The sequence below is a fragment of the Artemia franciscana genome, unplaced genomic scaffold, assembly GCF_032884065.1.
Source record: "Artemia franciscana unplaced genomic scaffold, ASM3288406v1 Scaffold_2575, whole genome shotgun sequence".
NCBI classification, from domain to species: domain Eukaryota; kingdom Metazoa; phylum Arthropoda; class Branchiopoda; order Anostraca; family Artemiidae; genus Artemia; species Artemia franciscana.
Window position 1 is genome coordinate 22,205 of NW_027063409.1, and position 11,642 is coordinate 33,846.

The 11,642-nt window shown below is 35.3% G+C and overlaps 1 protein-coding gene across 1 annotated transcript; it reads left to right on the forward strand.

Annotated features, from left to right (window-relative positions):
* Window positions 1-971: 971 nt before the first annotated feature.
* On the forward strand, window positions 972-10,868 carry LOC136042966 (uncharacterized). The gene is made up of 3 exons (XM_065727867.1): window positions 972-983; window positions 4,066-6,842; window positions 10,673-10,868. Exons 1-2 carry the CDS (start codon window positions 972-974, stop codon window positions 6,394-6,396), a joined length of 2,343 nt encoding a protein of 780 aa, XP_065583939.1. The 3' UTR covers window positions 6,397-6,842; window positions 10,673-10,868.
* Window positions 10,869-11,642: the final 774 nt, after the last annotated feature.

Genomic DNA, 11,642 nt, shown 5'->3' on the forward strand with positions numbered 1-11,642 from the left:
AAGTGATAACAGGGTGATGTTCAATATGAATTTTATGCTAAGAAAATAATCAAAGTAAGAATTAATTTCTTAGATAATTATTATCGACCAAAGCTCTTTTTTTCTATACTAATTGCAAATGGGTTTCCACTAGTTACGAATTTTGTACTTTTATTGATATCGAACTCCACTCTAGCTAAGCACGCTGAATCTGTTATATGAATAATATACCTTGTTTTTTCACAGCACAGTAGAGGTAATATATAGTAGCAAAAAGTTCTATTCTCCATTAAAGATTTTTGACACACATCGAAAACCACACACACTTCATAAACCTGAATTTGTGCATGTGCAACGACATAGGTTTTCGATAGAAAACCAAGTAGCAAATTAAAGCATGGCTCTGACGTGTTGGAAAACTTCCCAAATTTCGTCCTGTGAAATGTGTGTAATGTTTAGAGAAACATTTTACAACTGTATTTTACCTATACTGTGTTCCACATGTTCGAGGATAAGATCATGCATACAAATCAGATATGTTGTTGTAGATCCCCATGACATACTGCTGAACTGCTTTGGATGAATTAGTGGTTCAATTTTAACTTTAAACTATTAGCAACCACACTCGGAGCAGTGGGATAACCCCTTGCAAAAATTGCATAATAAGCAATAAACTTGCAGCAGCAAAAGTTGGTTGTTCTTTCTCAAACACAATAAAAATGCCACACTCGGAGTAGTCGGATAACCCCTTGGTCGAGCTGCCTTAGACGAGGTTGGTCGAGTGGCACTAATTGGCAAACGACGAGTTATTTCTGCTCTAAGCAGAAATTGTTTGCACCCATAAGACTTTCTCAAACACAATAAAAATACCACACTCGGAGCAGTCGGATAACCCCTTGGTCGAGCTGCAACCGACCCGAGCGCCAAAAATATTGTCTAGCCAACAGGTTCATCTGACAGATTGACCAAACCCACAAATGAAATTTATGAATATGCAGTTGCCGGTAAATTTTAGCCCATTTCTAACTAAAACAAATGAACTGACATCATTTTTATACAATCCTAGTAAGGGCTCATGTTAGATTTACCCCTCACTTTATCGGACTATTTGTCTTAGCTTTTTCTTCAATTAGCCATGGCTAGATGCCCACACCTACTTGATTATAATTCATTAATATTATTTCAAGAAGGGTTCAAGGGACCGCTAGGCCAAAACCGCAACTGACACAAGAGCATAATACATTGATTTATTCCAAATTTACTGTTTGAACGAGAAAGACAGACCATTACCAGACACTTTAGAACTCGATTAATGTAGCATACCTTCTTACACTAATCTCAGTGCCATGTTTTATTTTGCCATGCTTGCTTGTTTCAATTATCATAGAATATTTCAAAAGTAAAATTTATAATTTCTATAGGAGGAAACTACGAAATCTCAGGCTTAATACTTAATAATATTATTTTATCGTATCAAAAAATTATAAGGTATCTCATCTTTTTTATTTTTCATGAAAATGTGGCTGTTTGAGAAAAAGAACTTGTTTTGGATTGAGAGATGTCAAATTTGAAGCAAAATTTAGCTAGTCAAGAGTCAAAATGTTGAGATGTGCTCAAAAAATGGCCTTTCAAATGGAGTTTCTAAAGTGCTCTACTTCGCGGAAGTGTAAGTCCATGTTTATTTATAATTTAAAACCGATTTTCGGAGAAGTAAGGTATATTGTGCAAAAAAATAATTTTGGTCTTTCTTTTTGCACGGAATGTATGTAAGCCGTCTCCTAATCTTATAGGATCACCTTGTCCGATTTGGTCACTCCTGGAAAAAAAAACAACAAACACAAGAAACACATACGTGATTTTGTTTGTGGTAAAAATTTTAAATTCCGCATTTTGGTATATAGGACCTTGAAACTTGAAAATAGGGTTATTTGATGTGCTGAATATGATGGTGTGATTTCCATTTAGATCACTTGTTTTGGTTGCTTTCCCTCTTTCAGACATAGGTCATATTTTCACTGGCTCGTAACTTTTAATGGGTACCATTAAGCTTAATGAGCTGTATATTTTTGAAATCTACTTGAATGTTCGATTCTTTTCTAGTATGTACTATTATCAAATCTTGGTGTTTTAGGGTTTCGATTACTCTTAAGCCGGATCACCCCGTACTTACAGCTTCTTGCCACGAACTGTTTTATGCAATGGAGAATGCTAGTATTTTTTAATATTATTCGCATTTTACTTTTTATTTTAAGGGCTAAAAAATGCTTAGTTTGTGTTTAATACTAATACTGTTCTAGTGTTTCGAATTATATGACACTTATTGATTCTTATTCTATGACCATTCAATTTTGATTTACATTATACCTAACTCTCTGTTAAATGGTCATCATGTGTAGTTTTGCTTCAGATTAAAAATCAACATTTGCCTTAATAAATGAATTTTCGTTTTATCTTTGCGACATGAAATTTTCACGGGTATGTACCGACAGTATTTTTTATCATGAAATACAGATACGTTCCGAAACAAAAAAATAGAAATTTATAAAACACTTGAAACCCGAGTCTACAAAAGCTGTTAAAAAGAAAAAAAATACTAGAAGAATTCGTATGCACACACGAAGAGACAAAGTCAAGTAGTTTTTTCCTAGAGGCAAATTCAAATCAGAATCTGATCGTTACCATGTTCTAACTTTTAAACCAATTAGTGAAAATAACTGCCTAGCTTTCTGCTGAGAAGTTAGTGGTGAACGTTGCAATCAGATAGGCCACGTCCTCTTTTTGTAGCACTGACAATATATATATATATATATATATATATATATATATATATATATATATATATATATATATATATATATATATATATATATAAATCTACTGCTTGGTACCACTCCTAAAAGGGTGCTTTAGCTAAAAATTAGAAGGCAAGACATGTCACAGAACCCAGGGGATAAAGTTATTTACTAACGGTTAAAAAACGTGTATATATTATGTTCAAAAAAATTTGACTTTAAGAAATGTATACCAACTTTATAATATTGCTGTTATGAAAGGAGCCGTTCATAAGCTCTACTTTCTTACCACACACACTTCATAAACCTGAATTTGTGCATGTGCAACGACATAGGTTTCCGATAGAAAACCAAGTAGCAAATTAGAGCATGGCTCTGACGTGTTGGAAAACTTCCTAAATTTCGTCCTGTGAAATGTGTGTAATGTTCAGAGAAACATTTTACAACTGTATTTTACCTATACTGTGAACCAAATGTTCGAGGATAAGATCATGCATACAAATCAGGCATGTTGTTGTAGATCCCCATGACATACTGCTGAATTGCTTTGGATGAATTAGTGGTTCAATTTTAACTTTAAACTATTAGCAACCTCACTCGGAGCAGTCGGATAACCCCTTGCAAAATATGCATAATAAGCAATAAACTTGCAGCAGCAAAAATTGTTTGCACCCACAAAACTTTCTCAAACACAATAAAAATACCACACTTGGAGCAGTCGGATAACTCCTTGGGCGAGCTGCCTTCGATTACGTTGGTCGATAGCGCTAATGGGCCAAGGAAGTGTTTTCTGCTCTATGCACCAATTGTTTGCACCCACAAAACTTTCTCAAACCCAATAAAAATACCACACTTGGAGCAGTCGGATAACTCCTTGGCCGAGCTGCCTTCGATTACGTTGGTCGATAGCGCTAATGGGCCAAGGAAGTGTTTTCTGCTCTATGCACCAATTGTTTGCACCCACAAAACTTTCTCAAACACAATAAAAATACCACACTTGGAGCAGTCGGATAACTCCTTGGGCGAGCTGCCTTCGATTACGTTGGTCGATATCGCTAATGGGCCAAGGAAGTGTTTTCTGCTCTATGCACCAATTATTTGCACCCACAAAACTTTCTCAAACACAATAAAAATACCACACTTGGAGCAGTCGGATAACTCCTTGGGCGAGCTGCCTTCGATTACGTTGGTCGATAGCGCTAATGGGCCAAGGAAGTGTTTTCTGCTCTATGCACCAATTGTTTGCACCCACAAAACTTTCTCAAACACAATAAAAATACCACACTTGGAGCAGTTGGATAACTCCTTGGGCGAGCTGCCTTCGATTACGTTGGTCGATAGGGGGGGAAGTGTTGGGCCAAGGAAGTGTTTTCTGCTCTATGCACCAATTGTTTGCACCCACAAAACTTTCTCAAACACAATAAAAATACCACACTTGGAGCAGTCGGATAACTCCTTGGGCGAGCTGCCTTCGATTACGTTGGTCGATAGCGCTAATGGGCCAAGGAAGTGTTTTCTGCTCTATGCACCAATTATTTGCACCCACAAAACTTTCTCAAACACAATAAAAATACCACACTTGGAGCAGTTGGATAACTCCTTGGGCGAGCTGCCTTCGATTACGTTGGTCGATAGCGCTAATGGGCCAAGGAAGTGTTTTCTGCTCTATGCACCAATTGTTTGCACCCACAAAACTTTCTCAAACACAATAAAAATACCACACTTGGAGCAGTCGGATAACTCCTTGGGCGAGCTGCCTTCGATTACGTTGGTCGATAGCGCTAATGGGCCAAGGAAGTGTTTTCTGCTCTATGCACCAATTGTTTGCACCCACAAAACTTTCTCAAACACAATAAAAATACCACACTTGGAGCAGTCGGATAACTCCTTGGGCGAGCTGCCTTCGATTACGTTGGTCGATAGCGCTAATGGGCCAAGTAAGTGTTTTCTGCTCTATGCACCAATTTTTGCATTCTCAAACACAATAAAAATACCACACTTGGAGCAGTCGGATAACTCCTTGGGCGAGCTGCCTTCGATTACGTTGGTCGATAGCGCTAATGGGCCAAGGAAGTGTTTTCTGCTCTATGCACCGATTGTTTGCACCCACAAAACTTTCTCAAACACAATAAAAATACCACACTTGGAGCAGTCGGATAACTCCTTGGGCGAGCTGTCTTCGATTACGTTGGTTGATAGCGCTAATGGGCCAAGGAAGTGTTTTCTGCTCTATGCACCGATTGTTTGCACCCACAAAACATTCTCAAACACAATAAAAATACCACACTTGGAGCAGTCGGATAACTCCTTGGGCGAGCTGCCTTCGATTACGTTGGTCGATAGCGCTAATGGGCCAAGGAAGTATTTTCTGCTCTATGCACCAATTGTTTGCACCCACAAAACTTTCTCAAACACAATAAAAATACCACACTTGGAGCAGTTGGATAACTCCTTGGGCGAGCTGCCTTCGATTACGTTGGTCGATAGCGCTAATGGGCCAAGGAAGTGTTTTCTGCTCTATCCACCAATTGTTTGCACCCACAAAACTTTCTCAAACACAATAAAAATACCACACTTGGAGCAGTCGGATAACTCCTTGGGCGAGCTGCCTTCGATTACGTTGGTCGATAGCGCTAATGGGCCAAGCAAGTGTTTTCTGCTCTATGCACCAATTGTTTGCACCCACAAAACTCTCTCAAACACAATAAAAATACCACACTTGGAGCAGTCGGATAACTCCTTGGGCGAGCTGCCTTCGATTACGTTGGTCGATAGCGCTAATGGGCCAAGGAAGTGTTTTCTGCTCTATGCACCAATTGTTTGCACCCACAAAACTTTCTCAAACACAATAAAAATACCACACTTGGAGCAGTCGGATAACTCCTTGGGCGAGCTGCCTTCGATTACGTTGGTCGATGGCGCTAATGGGCCAAGGACGTGTTTTCTGCTCTATGCACCAATTAATTGCACCCACAAAACTTTCTCAAACACAATAAAAATACCACACTTGGAGCAGTTGGATAACTCCTTGGGCGAGCTGCCTTCGATTACGTTGGTCGATAGCGCTAATGGGCCAAGGAAGTGTTTTCTGCTCTATGCACCAATTGTTTGCACCCACAAAACTTTCTCAAACACAATAAAAATACCACACTTGGAGCAGTCGGATAACTCCTTGGGCGAGCTGCCTTCGATTACGTTGGTCGATAGCGCTAATGGGCCAAGGAAGTGTTTTCTGCTCTATGCACCAATTTTTGCATTCTCAAACACAATAAAAATACCACACTTGGAGCAGTCGGATAACTCCTTGGGCGAGCTGCCTTCGATTACGTTGGTTGATAGCGCTAATGGGCCAAGTAAGTGTTTTCTGCTCTATGCACCAATTGTTTGCACCCACAAAACTTTCTCAAACACAATAAAAATACCACACTTGGAGCAGTCGGATAACTCCTTGGGCGAGCTGCCTTCGATTACGTTGGTCGATAGCGCTAATGGGCCAAGGAAGTGTTTTCTGCTCTATGCACAAATTGTTTGCACCCACAAGACTTGCCCACACCTACTTGATTATAATTCAATAATATTATTTCAAGAAGGGTTCAAGGAACCGATAGGCCAAAACCGCAACTGACACAAGAGCATAATACATTGATTTATTCCAAATTTACTGTTTGAACGAGAAAGACAGACCATTACCAGACACTTTAGAACTGTATTAATGTAGCACACCTTCTTACACTAATCTCAGTGCCATGTTTTATTTTGCTATGCTTGCTTGTTTCAATCATCATAGAATATTTATCATAGAATAAAAGTAAATTTATAATTTCTATAGGAGGAAACTACGAAATCACAGGCTTAATACTTAATAATATTATTTTATTGTATCAAAAAATTATAAGGAAACTCATCTTTTTCATTTTTCATGAAAATGTGGCTGTTTGAGAAAAAGAATCTGTTTTGGATTGAGAGATGTCAAATTTGAAGCAAAATTTAGCTAGTCAAGAGTCAAAATGTTGAGATGTGCTCAAAAATGGCCTTTCAAATAGTTTCTAAAGTACTCTTCTTTGCGCAAGGGTAAGTCCATGTTTATTTATAACTTAAAACCGCATTGCGGAGAAGTAAGGTAAATTGTGCAAAAAATAATTTAGTTCTTTCTTTTTGCACCGAATGTATGTAAGCCGTCTCCCAATCTTATAGGATCACCTTGTCCGATTTGGTCACTCCTGGAAAAAAAGCAACAAACACAAAAAACACATACGTGATTTTGTTTGTGGTAAAAATTTTTAATTCCGCATTTTGGCATATAGGATCTTGAAACTTGAAAATAGGGTTATTTGATGTGCTGAATATGATGGTGTGATTTCCATTTAGATAACCTATTTTGGTTGCTTTTCCTCTTTCAGACATAGGTCATATTTTCACTGGCTCGTAACTTTTAATGGGTACCATTAAGCTTAATGAGCTCTATATTTTTGAAATCAACTTGAATGTTCGATTCTTTTGTAGTATGTACTATTATCAAATATTTGTGTTTTAGGGTTTCGATTACTCTTGATCCGGGTCACCCGGTACTTACAGCTTGTTGCCACGAACTGTTTGTTGCAATGGAGAATGCTAGTATTTTTCGATATTATTCGCATTTTACTTTTTAATTTCAGGGCTAAAAAATGATTAGTTTGTGTTTAATACTAATACTGTTTTAGTGTTTCGAATTATATGAAACTTATTGATTCGTATTCTATGACCATTCAATTTTGATTGACATTATACCTAACTGTCTGTTAAATGGTCATCATGTGTAGTTTTGCTTCAGATTAAAAATCACCATTTGCCTTAATAAATGAATTTTCGTTTTATCTTTGCGACATGAAATTTTCACGGGTATGTACCGACAGTATTTTTTATCATGAAATACAGACAAGTTCCGAAACAAAAAATGGAAATTCATAAAACACTTGAAACCCGAGTCTACAAAAGCTGTTTAAAAAAAAAAAAAAAAAAAAAAAAAAAAAAAAAAAAAAAAAAAAAAAAAAAAAAAAAAAAAAAAAAAACAAGAAGAATTTGGTTGCACACACGAAGGGACAAAGTCAAGGAATTTTTTCCTAGATGCAAATTCAAATCAGAATCTGATCGTTACCATGTTCTAACTTTTAAACCAATTAATGAAAATAACTGCCTAGCTTTCTGCTGAGAAGTTAGAGGTGAACGTTGCCATCAGATAGGCCACGTTCTCTTTTTGTAGCATTGACAAATATATATATATATATATATATATATATATATATATATATATATATATATATATATATTTATATATATATATATATATATATATATATATATATATATATATATATATATAAATCTTCTGCATGGTACCACTCCTAAAAGGGTGCTTTAGCTAAAAATTAGAAGACAAGAGATGTCAGAGAATTCAGGGGATAAAGTTATTTACTAACGTTTAAAAAACTTGTATGTTATGTTCAAAAAAATTTGACTTCAAGAAATGTATACCAACTTTATAATATTGCTGTTATGAAAGGGGCCGTTGATAAGCTCTAATTTTTTTTAAAAATGAAGGAATTATGACATCAAGAGGTACTTGTAATATTATTCCTTTATCTGTGCCATAAAACATAGTAAATAAAACAAGAAAATGAACCTGATTCGGGTAGATTTAATGAATGTTGACAAAAGCATCTACGAGCCAAGGAAAAACGTCTTTCTTTTAGATTCACGAATTTTTTTTATTGATTATATAGTGATTCAATAAGAGCCGTCTTTTTCTTCTATTGTTATTGTCTATCAAAGACCCAAAAAAAACAGTGTAATCATTTGGTGTAGTAGGTCAGAGTAAATGACTTGATGACGTCAAACAATAAAGCCTAAATGTATTGTAAGGTATATGTAATGTTGTTTAACATGTACAGCAATTAAAATTTTGAAGTGCCCCTCTCCCCAAAACAGATTTAATGTTAGCTTTGAGGCTTTTTATAAATATGAATTTTTCTGAGCAAAATATACGAAATAGGTACGGAACTCATTCAGCTTCAATCCTAGCTGTAAGAGAAAATGATTATTCCAGCTAAGGCTCTATAAATTGTTCACATAATTGACCATACTTCTGAAAGCTGGTCGTCGAAAAAGTACAATACATGGCCATATTCAAATATTCAATCTGTAGTTCGTGCCTATTTTTAGTCTATGAACTGTCAATTCCTTTTTGTGTAAATAAAAAAAAAAACAATTGAAAATCAGGAGCAGCATTAAAAGTAAAAACGAACAGGAACTATACCGCATATAAGGGAGGGGTCATACTTTGTTCTTTATATTGCTCCTAGATACCTTTCTATTTATGCTAGTGCTTTTAGTCCTTTTGAAAGAGCTTTTTATTCTAATGAACTCCCTCATATATGGCCTAATTTCCCACTATTTTCAGTTTAGGGATGCTCCTTACTTTCAGTCGAAAAAACTATTATTGAGTTTCTGATTATTTTTTAAATAATTCTGGTAAATCTGATTTTCCCTTCATGAAAAATTCACTTTGTTCATGGGAAACTTGTCCTTGAAAAGTTCTCTAATGTAAACTAACCCCCCCCCCCCGTAAAATTCCCCATGGACAATTCTATCCTCTTAAAATTTCATCAGACTATTTCATTCTTTCATTTGAAAAAAAAAATAATTTCAAACACTATGTTTGGGGAAGCTTTAAGCAGGGATCTAACCTTGATAATGTCATAACAACTCAAATAAAACCGTAAATAACAATTAGAAGAGACCAAAGGAAACTGCCTAGGATCCAAGGAACCGCCAAGGAAACTGGCTGATTAGACCTAAGATGGAACCGGGGAAGAAAAAAAAACTTTAAGCTTGATTTCTTTTGTACTTAAAGATTAAATCAGATATAGCACTTTGGTTCAGGTTGAGTCAACCACACTCTTATAGTGTTATAATTTTTTTCGTAGGAAAACGTGAAGCAAAGATTAGTCGATTAATCCCAATTTTACAGAAGAGATAAGCGGCTACAAAAAGGTTATTGAGTTACGCTACCTTTCTCTGTCAATGGCACATCAGTGTACTTTTGCCCCCCCCCTTCTCCTCAGACAGATCAGTATAATATTAGGGAAATATATGAATCAGTATTTAAACATTTTGATGAAGGAACTTCGGTAGAAAGATAATAAGAAATGACTATAAGAAAAAAACATTTTATTTTGTTAATTCGTTAGTGTTTAATTTTACTCTGACATATCATCTCAGAATTTGACAGTCCTTACTGCTTCTCCTAGATTATACTTCCCTAAATTTCAAATTATTTGTATTTTACTTTAAAAGGAATAGAAACGATAGTTTTCTTTATGATAATTTCTGTCTATATACCCTTAAGCAAAAATACATCTTAGTCGAAAAAAAAACAATAAAGAGAACACTTAGATTATAATTTTACGGTTTAGTCTTTATTGTCTTTGTTAGTCTTTGTTGTGAAACTTTTTGCAAAATAAAATGTATATTTTGGGGGAGAGGGTTTGGGTTTCCTTTTAAGTTCTGTCTTTGCCTAAGTACAAGTATATGAAAACTTCAGTGGTTAACTTGTTTGAGCTATTTATAGATTTTTTGCATGGGCTAAGGAGTAATTTGATCTGTTCGTCTGATTTTTTTCGCTCTACTTTCATTATAATCATTTTTTCTTGAAAGTCTTTTCACATGGGCTCAAATGAACTTAATTATTCAAATAGTTTTCATGTAAGCAGCAGAGAAAATACTAAATGTAAGCCCAAATATAGAATCAGAATAATATTAAACCGCTAATCAAGATTTGTGGATGCCAAGTCGCCAGAAAATTTGATTCTGGGAAAGTGTTTTTTAATATTGAGCAATTAATTAATTAATGACATTATTTTCAGGAAATTGGGATTCGAAAAGATCCTAGAAGATTAATGGACAGAACGAATGAAGGAAGAAATAATGCATAATCATGGCTGAAGGTTTTGAAGGATTGTAGTGTCAAACTATTCTCTGAAATTTTATAAGTTGCATATTTTTAATGATGTCTTTTGCTTAGCTGCAGCCTAAGATAAGTTAAAGAAGCTGTGGTGTTTTTTGCCTTTGTATTATGTGTAAATCTCTATTCTAGTTTCGAATCATTAGGTTAAAGATAAACCTTCAAACGGGACAATCAAATTAGGTAGCTATATGCACAAAATTGGGATATTTTTCATCTTAACAACAGTAAATTCGTTCAATGAAATAAGTTGGTTTAATGCTTCGTAAAAGCTGCCATCAATAAGTGTTTTTTTAAATATAAATACTTTTTCAATATTCAGTAACAAAGTCAGATTACAAATCATGGGTTGAAACAAAGAAATTCTGCCCATATTTTTGAGTTTGAATTCTCGACACAGTGGGAATTAAAAAGAGAATATATTGTGTATATGCCCAGTATTTAAATAAAACTTAGATCTAACAAAAAACTTGTAGCATTCAATTGAAATAGCCAATGCTATACATTCTCTATTGAATTAACCTATTGCTCATAAGATAATTGCTTTGCTTCGGGCCATTTGCTTGTTTTGTTTAATTATATTAATAAAACCATCTTTCTCTCTCTCTCTAAAAAAAAAAAAAATGATGGCTGCCAAAGTAAATGTTCCGAAATACGTGTTCCAAAAAAAACGCATAGTTCATTCTTTGTTTTGTTGATAGATAATTCCATCTATCATCCGTTGATGCGTCGTTCCTAGGCTTTAAAGAGTGAAGGCTGAGAAAGGGAAAGAAAGCTGAGAAATTTCCTCACACCCGTAGCTTTTGACGAATAAATTCCGTTTTTAAATTTCCATTGCTATTGGGTTGAGTCGCTCTTTCTTGATAATGGAT